General features: G+C 38.4%; 2 protein-coding genes across 3 annotated transcripts; both read left to right on the top strand.

Annotated features, from left to right (window-relative positions):
• The first annotated feature begins 102 nt into the window (after positions 1-102).
• Positions 103-6645, top strand: LOC122997553 (multiple inositol polyphosphate phosphatase 1-like). 2 transcript variants are annotated; one of them, XM_044373768.1, is made up of 7 exons: positions 103-325; positions 1324-1435; positions 2831-3329; positions 3411-3605; positions 4273-4370; positions 5113-5243; positions 5749-6645. In XM_044373768.1, exons 2-7 carry the CDS (start codon positions 1334-1336, stop codon positions 6131-6133), a joined length of 1410 nt encoding a protein of 469 aa, XP_044229703.1. In that variant the 5' UTR covers positions 103-325; positions 1324-1333; the 3' UTR covers positions 6134-6645. The 2 variants fall into 2 exon arrangements, with proteins under 2 accessions (XP_044229703.1, XP_044229702.1); XM_044373767.1 differs by lacking the exon at positions 103-325 and having other exon boundaries at positions 341-1435.
• A 2804-nt stretch (positions 6646-9449) lies between these two features.
• LOC122997550 (multiple inositol polyphosphate phosphatase 1-like) lies at positions 9450-15314 on the top strand. The gene is made up of 5 exons (XM_044373762.1): positions 9450-10356; positions 10439-10633; positions 12748-12845; positions 13624-13754; positions 14569-15314. Exons 1-5 carry the CDS (start codon positions 9768-9770, stop codon positions 14990-14992), a joined length of 1437 nt encoding a protein of 478 aa, XP_044229697.1. The 5' UTR covers positions 9450-9767; the 3' UTR covers positions 14993-15314.
• Positions 15315-15505: the final 191 nt, after the last annotated feature.

The raw sequence follows: 15505 nt of genomic DNA on the forward strand, positions 1-15505 counted from the left end.
TTGCTGCCTTCAGGGACCAACAGAAATGAGAAATTATTCAGAACGTCAGCGCCAATATTAAAAATTTGGAATATGATGCGATGGGTCACGGCAACACACTTGATTTCTAAAAGACACAACACCACGATTAACCATCACTTCTCACAGCATATTTATTCTTTCTTTTTAGCAAAAGAATGAGCGACAAGACATATTTATACATTGGAAGGCTAGACTCGGAGCATAGAAGGAGCAATTGAATGCAGCAGCAGTGACAACTACGCAGAAAATGCAGCGTTGGAACAGTTGAAGCTGACCCCACTCACTGATCTGAAGCCATCTATTGGTGAGGGTTTGGCCATGCCAAATACTTTAAAAGTGACTCACTCTATTTTTGAAAGTAAAGTATGGTTTCACAATATAGCCATGTTGATGAAGTTAAAAAAAAGACATATCGATTAATGAAATCACAACAAAATAAAGTCACAATGTGCACATACACACACATATGACTGGTAGGGATTTCCAAAGTTTAGTAGGAGAAATAAGGCAAAATAATGGGTAATGTAATGGGGAGGGCAGCAATATTGTTGAAATCAATATCACACTATTCAGAACAATATTTTATCCAGTATGGATATGGCAAATGTACGCAAAATACCATCAAATTATCAAATTGATGTCCAATGCAAATAATCATTCATACATCAGATCAAATTCCACTGTCAATAAACAACAATATTGAATTGAGTAGTGTTGGTGATGGGGGACGATATTCATTCCCCTAAAATCTTCTCAGAATATCTTTCTGGATGCAGCAATACAAAGCAATTCTAAGCTGAAGTTTCAGTCAGGCTTTTATAAGCATCACTCCACCAAAACAGCACATGAAATGTTAAAACATACTGATAATACTCTAGTTCTGCTTGTCATTCATGCTGCTTTTGAAACCAATGATCACTTTATCCTGATTGATGAGACAGGATGATTGGGTTATTTTGAATACCCACTGAGTGAAATTTCTTCTGTTTAATCTAGCAGAGCATTCACTGTCACTATATGTAAATGTATTTCCCTATCAGTCGTAACTGATATGTGACTCCTTCATGGATCAACAATGGATCAGTTTTATTTATCTCTCTGGATGTAATCTGTTAAGCTTTAAATAGTCTATTTGCCTTGTAAAGCATGATTACCTAAATTCTGAAGACCAAGACAGGACAGAAGTTTCTCTAACTAACATACAATAAAACAGAAATTCTTGGGCCTTCTCAAGGCCCTGACAAGTTTGGTAAAGCACTTAGCTGTAGGATAAAAACCACGCCTACATCTTCTCCTTCCCAGACAACTGCAAATGTCTTCGCACTGTCATTCCCTTGTCCCTTGTCTTCGCCTCATCTACAGCAAGCACAGAAGGTCTTTGATTGGCTCGTGGAAAACAGACCATATCATCCCAGTATGTGTTCCCCATTACTGGCTCCCAGTTCACTTCTGAATCTACTTTGAGTTTCGGTTGTTTGTTGAATAGACGGACCCCTACACGGTGACTTGTGTGTGGGACACTGCTACTATACTGAGTAGTAATTAATGAATCATAATTACTTGTAGGATTGGATGAGATGAAAGTTAAAGAATCAGTGATTTTTGTAAAAAGTTCATAGAAACAGAAAAAAAATTAAATGTTTTGGTATTATTATAATGATTGTGATGTCAGGATTTGGCCCAAAGCTGCCAGAGCTGATCTTGCACTTGTGGAGCTCTCATATAAATTTCTAAATTGCATCTTGACATTTAGTAATCTGTTTAGATATCTAAATGCATGTTGATTTAGATGTTGCCATTTAATAAGGTCTAAATGTCAAAACCACATTACATGCTTTGGAGTTTTTTTTACCAGTGGGTAGACAAATACAGTATTAGTTCATTAAAAAATATAAGGCCAGAAAAGCAATTATTAAAAAATAGACTAGCATGCTTGTGAATTCATGTTCACCTACAAGATTGAATTTCTGTTAAACAGCATCTAGTGAACTGAAATGTAGCTGCCAGGCTAATAACATTATGTCAAGTGGATGGGGAAATTATGGACAAAACACTGCACAGTGCCCTGCGTAAGGACAGCTTTTGCACAATAATGCATAGATTTTTTATTACACTGGAACTTCCAGTTCTGCACTTAATGTTTGGTCACATTACATGATGTGTAAGCTGTTCAAGGGAAACTGTTGCAGCTGTGATGATAAATATTTGTACCTACGAGATTGTTGTCAAACCAGAAAGTTGTGATCAGAGTGATAGTGTAGATAAAACAAAAGGTTTCACAACAAAACTGTATCCACATAAAACAACCTCACAGTGACACTGTGATGGCAATGAGGTCAAATACAGAAGGAATGACTACAGCAGTCTGTTACACAATCAGTCCTCCAATCAGTCCTTGTGGAACTCAGTTTTTGTTTTTAAGTTTCTAAATAATTTTACAAGAAGGAGCTGGATTATAATACATGAGATGCCTTAAAGACATCAGACAAAACTTCTATAGATGGTTTAATTTCTTACTGATTTAATCTTTTCTTTTCAGTGGTGAATGAATTCTCTGAAAGTTCAAATCGTGTTTACTTTACGTTTAATGCTGTGAGGAAATTGGGGTAAATAAACTGGACTGGACTCTGCACACTCCTGTTTTAGACAACACACAGATGTTTTAGGTTTAGATAAGTTGGGGGGGGGGGGGGGGCAGCTGCTTTTCATGTCTCCTCTTGGGTGCATCATGCTGACTTTCCTTTGGAAATTCATTGTCTTTCATTTCCTTGTCACCTCCTGCTGTTTCCTTAATCGTGTGACTCCTGAGGAGAATCCAAACATACCAGCGATCGCCAAATATTTCACCACAACAGGGCGGTATGAGGAAGTGAACCCGTATCTCATAGAGGACATACTTGCTGTAAACAGATCCATGCTTCAGCCTCCTTCAGCACAATGTCGCCAAATCCATCTGACTGCAATAATAAGACATGGCACGAGATACCCGACCACCCAAAGCATTAAGAAGATGCAGAAGCTGTACGACCTGGTAAGAAGCAGAGCCTCGGGCAAAGAGAGCTGGTTGCGTGAAATCCAGACCCAGTGGACGATGTGGTACACTGAAGACATGGACGGCAGACTAGTCCAGAAAGGTGTGAACGATCTCAAGCATCTGTCCGTCAGACTGTCAAAGCTGTTCCCCTCACTGATTTCAGAGCAGAAGCTTCGAGGTGGCCACATTAAATTCATAACCAGCTCAAAGCACAGGTGTGTCAACAGCACACTGTCCTTCAAGGCAGGACTGACAGAGCTGTGGGACATTAAAGGTATGATGATATAATATCATATTATGGGTTTATTACTTACATGCATTTAATAATATGTTCCTTTTTTCTCCTCCTACCTAGATAGGGAGTTTGACCATGCAGTGAATGATGCTTTGATGAGGTTTCCTCGCTGGTGCACCAGGTTTGTGCAGGAAGATAACCACAACCTGTCAGCTGTGGAAGAGGATGACAAGTTCATGCAGGGACCAGAGATGAGGAGGGTCCAGGAGAAGATTGCAAACCGTCTCAGAGTCCCGTACAGTAACATCACACATGGTCATATCTACCTTTTCTAAATTTTAGGCTGTCGAGTGTGTTGTGTGCATGCAGTCTAAAGTATTTAGCCTATATCAGGCTGTCCCTGGTCTATTACAGGTCCCCATTTGAAAAGATTCTTGAGTATGTTTGGCTTTAATCCAAGCAAAGTAAATTTACAGTATTTTATTTGTGTCACAGCCTGGCACAGACTATAGATTCAGTGCATATAGATTAGATATCTGCTATTATACATGAATGAAATGAAAAATTGTAAAGCAGAGATGTTTTGAGGGGGTAGTGTATCTTATTGATCAAATTTTACAGTGAGTCTTTGCACACTGGGTGGAGCTGTTCTCTAATTTAATACTAAAGCCTTTACATCAGGTTGTAGCCCACATGATCATTTACGGCCATGGATTAGTATCATGGGATTCAAATAGGTGCAATAATTAAGGCAGTTGCTTTAATGGTGCTTTAGTTTTAAGATAAAGCAAGTGACTTTCTGAGCAGCTGTAGTGTTACTACACAGTAAAACAGTTTTTGGTGCTTGTAGTGGAGGGATGTACTCCCAGCGCTTTGTCATTTATTTTGTGAAGATGTCACCTCTTTGGTATGTAAGATTAAATAGCTGCACCGCTTGTGTAACTTGACCAATTACCATTTTATGACAACCTCTTTCTTTCAGATATGGCTGAGTCTGCATTTGATTTGTGTGCTTTTGAGTTTGCCATCAAGGCAGTGAACTCCCCCTGGTGTCGGCTCTTTGATGAGGATGATGCAAAGGTCAGAGCATTAACTGCATAAAATTTCAATGTGGTAATGATATAAAATACTTATAATAATTATGATGGTGATTACAGAAGATATATTGTGGATCAAAAGAGTATGTTTCAAGTTCATTTATTACTGGAGACATTTATCACAATATGAATGAAAGCAGACATTCTGCTAAAACAGCGTTGAATATCAAAATACAACAAATGTCCATACCTCTCTAAATTTATGTGTTCAATTTTACAGTCACACATTCATTTATTTATAGAGCACTTTATCGCCAAGTGTAGAACAGGAAGCTTCTCTAGATAAGCAAACATTGTTCAAATATGTCACAAGCAAGTCTCAGAGGATTTCACAAAAAAGAAACAGAGTCAGAGGTAAAATGAAGCAGCACTTTAGTCTTACGCAGGGTTATTGTTAAGGTTATAGGGTTCATTTTCTCATAAGTGACTCTATAGCTATCCAGATGGACAATTGGGACAACCGGAGGGGTCAAGCAGGAGCACTGGAATATACGGGAACTAAACTACACAATCCAACACAAATAGAACAAAGCAAACAAACAACCTTATCTAATCTCAGTGTTTTGTGTCTTGTGTTACAAGCTGACCTAACACTCAGGTGGCTTGAAATGTTACCTGACACAATGCAAAACAGATTGCTATCTTGGGATACCCTTTTCTTTAAAGTCTTTACATAAAGCCCTCCAACCCACATACAAGTTACCTTTTGACTATCACTTCAACAGGTTATGGAGTATGCAAGTGACCTAAGGGAATTCTGGAAAAGAGGCCATGGTTATAATATTAAAAGCAAGTCAAGCTGCATCCTCTTCCATGATGTGTTCAGTCGGCTGAACAAGTCGGCCAGCGAGAACAAGTGAGTGGCCCTTAAATGTCCTGCAGAACATACAAATGTAAGGTGTACTTGCTCAAGAGGAAATTCTTCCGTAGAACAGATAGAATAATTACAAGTATCAGTGGTTTTAGTTATTTCTCCCACGGTCTTTTTTGTTTTTCCGTATCTATTTGGTAAGCTGATCTGTTTGCAATTTTCACTGTTTTGATAAGATTAAAAATAATAATAATAAAAAAAAATTATCTAAGAGAGATTAAGTTCACTGGCATGTGTCCTTTTCCTTAACTACAAGAATGGAGGTTTTTAATGTGTCCTTATACATATACAGACTGAAAAATAACAGTGGTAAAAACAGCCGTCTAACAACCCAACATTACTTTGTGTAGACTGTATATTCTGCTTTGTAGCATGAGTTTTTGTCATCTCTTGTGTTGTACTTACAAGTTTTTTTAAAATACTGTTTCTTCATTCAACTCAATTCTAAACCCTCAACTCCACATCCACCATTTTGCCCTGTATATTTCAGGTCTGGCCAACAGGTGACTGAAGCTGTGACAGTCCAGGTTGGCCATGCAAGTACACTGCTGCCACTGCTAACCCTCCTGGGCTTCTTCAAGGACAACGATACCCTGACATCAAGCAACTACGCCAATCAGACTGAACGCTCCTTCCGCACCAGCCACATGTTACCCTTCGCAGCTAACTTACTCCTGGTGCTGTACGACTGTGGAGGAGGTGACCTGAGACTGCAGCCACTGCTTAATGAGAAGCCTGTGACTTTCCCTGGTTTGACTGACCAGCAGGCCTCCATGCCGCTCTATCGGGATGTCAGAGAACACTACAGGGAACTGCTCCAAGGCTGTGACTTTGAGACAGAGTGTCAACTGTTCAAGCAGCCGGCTGATGTTTAGGCAGACAGCGTGGACTCTGGACACAAAGGCATTATTCATGGTGTTGATCAGAAGTTTATGGTAGTTTTGTATAAGGCGGATTTTGAGAGCCTAATTAGATACGGCATCACAGCTTGGTTTGGTAATCTCTCTGTGCAACTGAAGTCCAAACCAGTCCGACTCATGCAGACTGCTTGGAAGATAATAGGTGTAAGACAGCATCCATCCCTGCAGTCTACCTACCAACTGACTGTTCTAAGGCAAGCCAACAAGATAATAATTGACCCATACCAGCTACTGCCATCAGAGAAGAGGTTTAGAATACCATGTTGTTGATTGAATAGATTTTAAAACTCTTTTATTATCACTTCAATAAAAAAATTTAAATGGCAACAGATGAAATTCTTGTTCCTTGTAGCTGTCTTACCCTGTCTTTTATGAATGTGGAATGTTTTTTGTGGTTGCAGCATGGGTGAAAGCCTGATCCAGATTTCCTACAATGTGGGACAATAAAGAGAATCTTGAATCTTGAATTATAGAGGCCTAAATCTGTTTTATATGCAAAATAATAAATAACATGTTCCTACCATGAAAATGTAACTGGTTACATAAGTTTTTTCCCCCTAAATGTTCTAATTTAGAAGTTTTAAATATGAATGTTTCACATTTATCACTTTGCGGTTTTGCTGATTGCTGTAATCAACATTTTCACAAAGAACAAAAGTGTTCTGTGAAGCACTGAATTCAAAATTAATATTTGGCTAAATCTTCTGTTATTTTTTTGTTGTGTTTTTTTTTCCTGTGGGCTTTGTTTCCATAGTTATGGTAAAAAAAGAAAACTATTTAATCAGTTATTAGCTTGGCCAGTTTCACATTCCATATATCTGTAATTTATTAATAACTAGTCAAAATTCTAATTAAGATTTTAAAAAAATCAATTTCGCTATTGAGTTGTCTGGAACCATCAAAGATATTGCAAGATATTTAGGTCTGGCTTTATATCAGTTTATATCAACATACAGTATATCTATATGCAACAGTATCTAGATAACTTAGATAATAGTCTATGAATTTATTTAATTGGTGTAAGGCCAGAAGAGTGACTTGTAAAATTTCAAATTGTTTAGGTACGTGCTAAATTAAAACAGATTTTTATGGTACAGCAAATAATGTACAGATAGGATGGTGACTATAATTCAGTACATGGTAGTACAGAAGTCAGGGTCATTTCTAGTAACTAATTTAAAGCAAAAAACATTGAAAAACATGCCAGGAATCTCACAACGCACTCAACTCCAGTACATGTTTTATTGTGTTACCTTGATCATAGAAAGTTTCTTTAAACCTTGCACAGTCCAGGGTGGAGCAAACTAATTCATTTCCAGCAGATAAAATAAAAGGCTCTAATCTGGTACTTCACCCCAAAAGCACTATAGGTCCTCTAGAATTTAAAGATCCCTTCCAGACATGGTTTAAAATCCAGATGAAATGGCATTTCAAGAGTATTTATCTTCCGTACCGTGACGTATTTTCAAGTGAAACAGAACAGGCAGGACATGATGTTCAGAGAATTTGATTTGAACATTGAAAAGTGGGCATGTCATAATGAATCTTAGCTCTGTGCCGCTAAAAGTTGAAGATTAATTGATAGGTGGATGTAATGATATTATTGGTTGAAATTGGTTGATTCAAGTCTACGTAAGCACACGTCATATTTCGTTTTACAGGAAGAAAACATGATTGGATTTTGATATAAGAATACAAAGACATTGTTTTTTGGGGGGTTTTGGCATATATTGTTAAATAGCTGCACAATATAACTAATGTTTACCAGTCTGGTTTCAGAATTAACCACAGTTCAGAAACTGCCCTGGTCAGAGTTGTGAATGATCTTAAAATGAGCTCAACAACCATAACGTTTCTGCTCCTCTTGACCTCAGCGCAGCCTTTGATACGATTGACCATGTAATTCTTCTTCAGCGCCTTGAACACTGTTTAGGCCTTAGAGGCACTGTTCTTAACTAGTTTTCGTCTTACGTTAAAGGTAGATCTTTTTCTGTTTCTGTTGGGAACTTTGAATCAGATAAAGTCAGCATCCCATATGGAGTCCCTCAAGGGTCAGTTCTAGGTCCTCTACTGTTTAATTTGTATATGCTCCCACTTGGGTCCATCATTCAACAATACAACAAATCATATCACTCCTATGCTGTCGACACACAGTTATACATATCTGTTTCTGCCAACCACTTTAATCCAGTGAATGAACTCATCCAATGCATTACTGATGTCAAATATTGGATGGCCAAAAATTTCTTACAGCTAAATGAGGAAAAACAGAGATTCTTTTAGCAGGTCCGAAGGCTCTAAGGCACCAGATTCACTCATTGTTAATTCCCATGTCAGTAAAACCCTGCGAGCATGTGAAAAACTTGGGTGTGATTTTGGATGCTGATCTTAACTTTCAGAGGCACATATCCAATATCTCTAAGACTACTTTTTATCATCTTAGAAATATATCGTAAGTTAGATCTTTCCTATCACAGTCAGATTCTGAAAAGTTCTGTTGTTAAGTTTTCACATAGAGCAGGTCTAAACTGTACTCTTTAATTTAGAGAGACCCAACAATTCCCCCATGAGCAAGCACATGATTGTATAAGTTGCATACTGGACCATGATTGGCTCCAAACTAGTTGTGATGTCACAAAATCATACTCTACACGCCTTTAACTCAGTGAGCACAGAGAAACTTTCCCCCTTTAGCATAATGTGAAAACAGCCTTCCAGGGTCAAACTCTGCATGCACATCATTCTGCACAGTGAAGTAACAATATGCACAATATTTTTTTGTAGGATATAGGGGAGGACTTTTAAATGTCACACAGTGTCACGTCAGGCATTTTAATGCTGCTAAACGGGAGAATTTTTACCAGACATTTTGACCGTCACATCGGGCATTTTAGTGCTGTTAGATGGGACATTTTTACCAATTTTTACCGTCACATCAGATATTTTTGTGCCGTTAAAGACGCCATTTTACTGGATATTTTTTACTGTCACATTGGGCATTTTAGTGTTGTTAAATGGGACATTTTTACCGGATTTTTTTACATCACATCAGACATTTTAGTGCCGTAAACCGGACACTTTTAACGCATTTTACTGTTTTACCCCAAACCACGATCTTTCCCTAACCCTAGCCAAGTGTTTTTGTGCCTAAAGCTAACCATTTTGAACCAAACTATGGGAAGGATTGGCGTTTAACCAGCAAGCAAATACGTTCCTCCATTTTTAAACTATTTAAATTTGATCACGTGATCTTGCGCAATCAATACCAATGCGCATGCGTAATTATTCCGTACCAACAATAAACGGACTTTTGACACAGAGGAATCCGATAGCCACTTCCTTTTTTTAAAAAGTTATATTTCACAACCTAAAGGTCTTGTGAGCACTAAAAAGTAGCCAATGTCCATTATAGCCCATTATGTAACGACAATCCTGTCTCAATGTATGGTTTTGGACTGGCTTGTTTTACTACTAACAACCTCTGGGTAAAGGATTGGCTGGGCTGCTCAGTCCCACATGGACGACGTCACTCAGTTTTGGATCTGGTAGGTGGGGGCTCGCACAGCCACACAAAATACGTGGCTTCATCATGTCGACCATTTTTTGGAAAATCATTGTTATTCATTTCACCACCACAATCGGCATTTCCTTCTGTTTTCGTAACGATGTGACTCCTGAGGAGAATCCAAACATACCAGCGATCGCCAAATATTTCACCACGAAAGGTCGGTATGAGGAAGTGAATCCGTATCTCATAGAGGACATACTTGCTGTAAACAGATCCATGCTTCAGCCTCCTTCTGCACAATGTCGCCAAATCCACATGACTGCCATAATAAGACATGGCACGAGATACCCGACGACCAAAAACGTCAAGAAGATGCAGAAGCTGTACGACGTGGTAAAAAGCAGAGCCTCGGGCAAAGACAGCTGGCTGCGTGAGATCCAGACCCAGTGGACGATGTGGTACACTGAGGACATGGACGGCAGACTAGTCCAGAAGGGTGTAAAGGACCTCAAGCATCTGTCCGTCAGACTGTCAAAGCTGTTCCCCTCACTGATTTCAGAGCAGAAGCTTCGAGGAGGACACATTAAATTTATAACCAGCTCAAAGCACAGGTGTGTCAACAGCACACTGTCCTTCAAGGCAGGACTGACAGAGCTGTGGGACATTAAAGGTATGATGATATAATATCATATTATGGGTTTATTACTTACATGCATTTCATACCATGCTCCTTTTTTCCCTCTCCTACCCAGATAGGGAGTTTGACCATGCAGTGAATGATGCTCTGATGAGGTTTTTTGACAAGTGCGTAAAGTTTGTGCAGGATGTTGACAAGAACCCATCGGCACTGTCAGAGGTCGACAATTTCAAGCAGGGATCAGAGATGAGGAGGGTCCAGGAGAAGATCGCAGACCGTCTCAATGTCCCGTACAGTCTCATCACAGATGGTCAGTGCTGGAGGAAGTATTTAGATCCTTTATTTAGGTAAAGGTACCAATTACAGCATTGTATAAAATACATTACAGGTAAAAGTCCTGCATTCAGAGTCTTATAAAGGTAAAGCTACTTATTATTAGAAACATGACCCCTGTAAGTGTGTCATATTATATATTATATTATTGGAGTATTATTATTATGCATTATTGTGTGGTAGTATTTACTGTCTGTAATGCATTTTTTTATAAACTGGTCACATGTTTAGTGTGTAAAATCCTGATATTCAAAGTAATTAAAGCTGTCAAATAAATATAATGGAGTAAAACATACAATAGTTACCTCCAAAATGTAGTGGAGTAGAAGTACAAATGAGTATAACACAGAAATACTCAAGTATAGTACAGTTACCTCAAAAAATGCACAGTACTAGAGTAAATTTACTTGGATACATTACACCACGGCAGATAATAACTTTATTTATTTATATAGCACCTGTCAAAAACAAAGTTACAAAGTGCTTTACAATAAAAACAGATAATATAAGTAAAGAAGATCAAAAACTTAATATATAAACAAGATAGAATTATTTCAATATTTACAACAAATACCATCAGTTAAGAAAAAGCCATAAGATAAAAGTGAGTCTTAAGAAGAGATTTAAAAGAGGACACTGAGTCTGTCTGTCTGAGGGGCCGAACAGCAAAGGCCCGGTCACCTTTAATGACAAGTTGTTATTTTGGAACCATTAGTAGGGCCCTGCTGGACGATCTCAGGCAGCAATCAGGTTCATAGAAAGTTAGCAGATCCCAGATATAGGCAGGAGCCAGACTATTCAAGGCTTTAAAAACAAGCAGTAAAATCTTAAAATCAACTCTAAAACTCACAGGTATCCAGTGAGGGGAAGCAAGGATCGGTGTAATGTGGTTGCTTCTCTTAGTACATGTTAAAAGCTGCAGTCTTTGGATGTTTCACCTGCTGATACTAGAATAAAGAAGCAGATGACCATATCTGAATTAGGACTATATTTTCTAATCCAAGGCTATTGAGTCTGCTGTGTGCATTTATTCTGATGTATTTAGCCTTCATTAAGTCACTTAAAAAATTGTGAACCTTTCCATTAAGACTGAATAAAGTCATATTTAGGTACCCAAATAAAGAATGATTCCTGATTGGCATGATTGTTTTTTTGTCATGACTGAGTATATTTGTCCTATATTCCAAACTCAGTACGTGGTGACACTTTACTTTAAACTTCTGTAATTGCTGAGTGTAGGGAAAACAGAGCTGTAGTTCTGAATATTTGAGTTTAGTTAGTTGTGTTGAGTTTAGATGCAGTTTTCATTTTCATAGGAATGTCTTTGAATGGAATTCTCCATTTAAACCCAACTAAATATTAATTCATTATTACTATAACTTTATACTCTGTAAATGATGAACTGTATGCTTGTCTGTCAACAAATCTCACATTCTTGCATGTTCAGCTGGCTCAGATGCTCAAGGTTAGACTCACAATTAAGTGGAAATAATTAATTCAAAGTGTAGCAACTGAATACTGTCTTCATTGTAACTGTAATTAGAATAAAATTGAATGGTTTTTTCCAGGAACCTCCCCTGAATTCACAGTTACACATCAGTTCTTTTTTAGGAAAACTATGGGACAATGAAAACAAAGTGTCACCCAGTGACAACTGATTTAGTTTGAAACAGATGTATCATGCTATCATGCAGTGTATCAGCTATTACACACCAACTTGAATGAATCTTGTGACATTTTAAATGAAAAATTGTAATCAGATCCGGAGGGATAATGTGCACAACATCCCATTGGTCATGTTTGACAGGGAGTATTTGCACAGTAGGTGGAGCTGTTTTTTCCAGTGTCAAAGTATTATAGCTTCTGTCCCAAGTAATTAATTGACTGAGCTGTACTCAGTGTTGCCTCAGTCATTTGTGTGACCTTGAGTTAGTGTCACAGGCCTCAAACTGGTGCAGTATTTAAGAAATTCACACCATTGTGTTGAGGTTCTAGGACAAATTGTGTCAGTTCACAGTGATTTCTGTTGTGTTTGTTTAAATGGCTGCACAGCATGTGTGATTTCACCACATTTCAACCTTTCTCTGGCAGATATGGCAGAGGCTGCGTTTTACTTGTGTGCTTATGAGTTTGCCATCAAGACCGTGAACTCCCCCTGGTGTCGGCTTTTTGATGAGGTCGATGCACAGGTATGAGCCTCAGCTATTTAATGATTTTAGATTTAATGTGGCAGTGTCATCAAATGTCTGTTATTCAGCTTTGAAAGCATGCAGGTAAGATTCCATCATGAAGATTGTTATTAGATTGATTACACATGTAGCCGCGAGATGTTTATGGGTCAGTAACCTTTTAAAGTTCCCAGTATAGACAAACAGGATGATTTCCTGCACAAGTGGACTCAAAACTGTCCTGAATTTCAGAATGCAAAAATATCTTTATCTTGATGCATCTCTGGCAGTGAATTTGTGTTGTTTTTCATTGTTGCACTGTCTCGAGTTACTGTATTTACTTGCATTATTTCTTTATCACAAGCAAGTCTGCAAGAAACAGAAAACATATATAAGAACAGAAAGGAAAAATAATTAGATTTAAGGGGGAGAAAGACCGATCTTGTCATCTTATTATCAGTTTTAGACCCCAAACTCATGGAAGAAACAATATCAAAAACACCTTATTTGGGCAAAAATGAAGAACCTGTTGGTAGGCTGATTTAGACCTGACCCTTGACTATTGGTTTAATTTCACTTGTTTGTTCCACTAAAAATTACAATGCATTTCCTTCTCTGCCTCGCCACGGTATTCATTCATTGAGAAACAGTTGGGCATTATTCATGTCACAAAGAGTGTTTTGTGTCTTGTGTTACAAGCTGACCCAACACTCAGGTAGCCTGAAATGAAAGACTGACAGATTGAGGTCTCTTTTTAGTCTCTCAGACTAGCAATGATTGGTGCTTTCTGATTTGACAGGTTATGGAGTATGCAAATGACCTGAAGCAGTTCTGGAAAAGAGGCTATGGTCACGATATTAACAGCAAGTCGAGCTGCATCCTCTTCCATGATGTGTTCAGTCGACTCGACAAAGCAGCCGAAGAGAACAAGTAAGTGACCCTTAAATGTACTGCAGACATCAATATGAACCTTTCCTGAATCTGTTTGCTCAAACACACCAATCTGTCCCCAATGGACTGTCTCTTGGTTACTAATTACCCAATACACAAACACTGTAGCAGGTAAAACAAGAAAATGATCTTGAAGCATAAACATACGCAGATTTGCGGCCTGTGTAGACAGCTGTATTGATTAATATAGTAGCATCTGGAACATATCTGTTCAATCAGTACATGTGAAATGGACAACTGAAGCACTTGTAAATACCATGTAAGGCTGTGATTGCAATAATTAAATATTATTCCAATTAATGGTAAAAAAAAAAAAATGGCCATCACATTTTCCCAGAGTGGATGGTGATGTTTTTAAATGTCTTATTCTGTCCAATCAACAGTCTAAAACTCAAAGATATTTAATTCACTATTAAATAATTCAAATAAAAGCAGCAAATCCTCATATTTGAGAAGCTCGAACCAGGGAATGTTTGGCTTTTTGCCCACTAAATGTCTTGGACAATTTATCAGCATCAAAATTGTTTGCAATCAGTTTGCTGTCTAACGACTAATAGATTAATCCACTGTCATTTCAGCACTAATATCTACAACACCTATACGTTAATAGTTGTCTACGCAGTTTTAAACATCTAAACATTCCTCATAATTCTGGTTGAATGGACTCTTGTGTGGATGTTTTCCAGTCTGGAATCTTAGTCTGGATCATTTACGTTGATGCCCCCTGACATTTTTCAAACTGAGCTCATTCTGTGTTAGACCTGAAACTGATGTTGAATGTCCTTTATGTCAGGTCTGGCCAGGTGACGGAAGCCGTGACAGTCCAGGTTGGCCATGCAGAGACCCTCCTGCCACTGCTAACCCTCCTGGGCTTCTTCAAGGACAACGATACCCTGACATCAACCAACTATGCCAATCAGACTGAACGCTCCTTCCGCACCAGCCGCATGTTACCCTACGCAGCTAATTTAGTCCTGGTGCTGTACGACTGTGGACAAGGCGATCTGAGACTGCAGCCACTGCTCAACGAGAAGCCTGTGACTTTCCCTGGCTTGACTGACCAGCAGGCCTCCATGCCGCTCTATCAAGACGTCAGAGAGCGCTACAGGGAACTGCTCCAAGGCTGTGACTTTGAGACGGAGTGTCAGATGTTTAAGCAGACAGAGTTGACTCAAAAGTTAAGACAAAGGCATTACAGAGACCTAAATCTGTTGTAAAATGATGTGGAAATTCTGCACCTAATGGGACTAATAATTAGTCCAAATGCTTGTCCTATGCAAACCATGAGCACATGACTGTCTGAACTGGCTTTTTATCTGAATGGATCAACAAAGTGCCTTCACAGTTCAATGTAGTGTGCTCGTGGAGGCTTTATCTTATGCCTGAGAAAAAGCAGAGTTGGTGTCTTTGATACACCAATGATACCAGCCTAGGAAATCAATTTCAAGTTCACTTGTATCATAACAGTATTACTAGTGCTATACTGCATATTTTTCCAAGGTGTTCATTGCTGTGCAGGAATTAAAGAATTGAATTTTTTTTGCAGTGTATGCATTTTATGTGTTCTGTGTTTTTCGGGAAGCACTGAAACATTTTTTGAACACTGAAGTCGAAGTTCGATTGAGCACAAGATTGAATGGTCAGTATGTATCATGAGAAGGTTGGTGGTGTTTATTATCTCACAAGTAATTTTAATTTGCTCATAAAATTTATAAGTCACGATTTCCATG

This window comes from Thunnus albacares, chromosome 14 (genome assembly GCF_914725855.1).
Source record: "Thunnus albacares chromosome 14, fThuAlb1.1, whole genome shotgun sequence".
NCBI lineage: Eukaryota > Metazoa > Chordata > Actinopteri > Scombriformes > Scombridae > Thunnus > Thunnus albacares.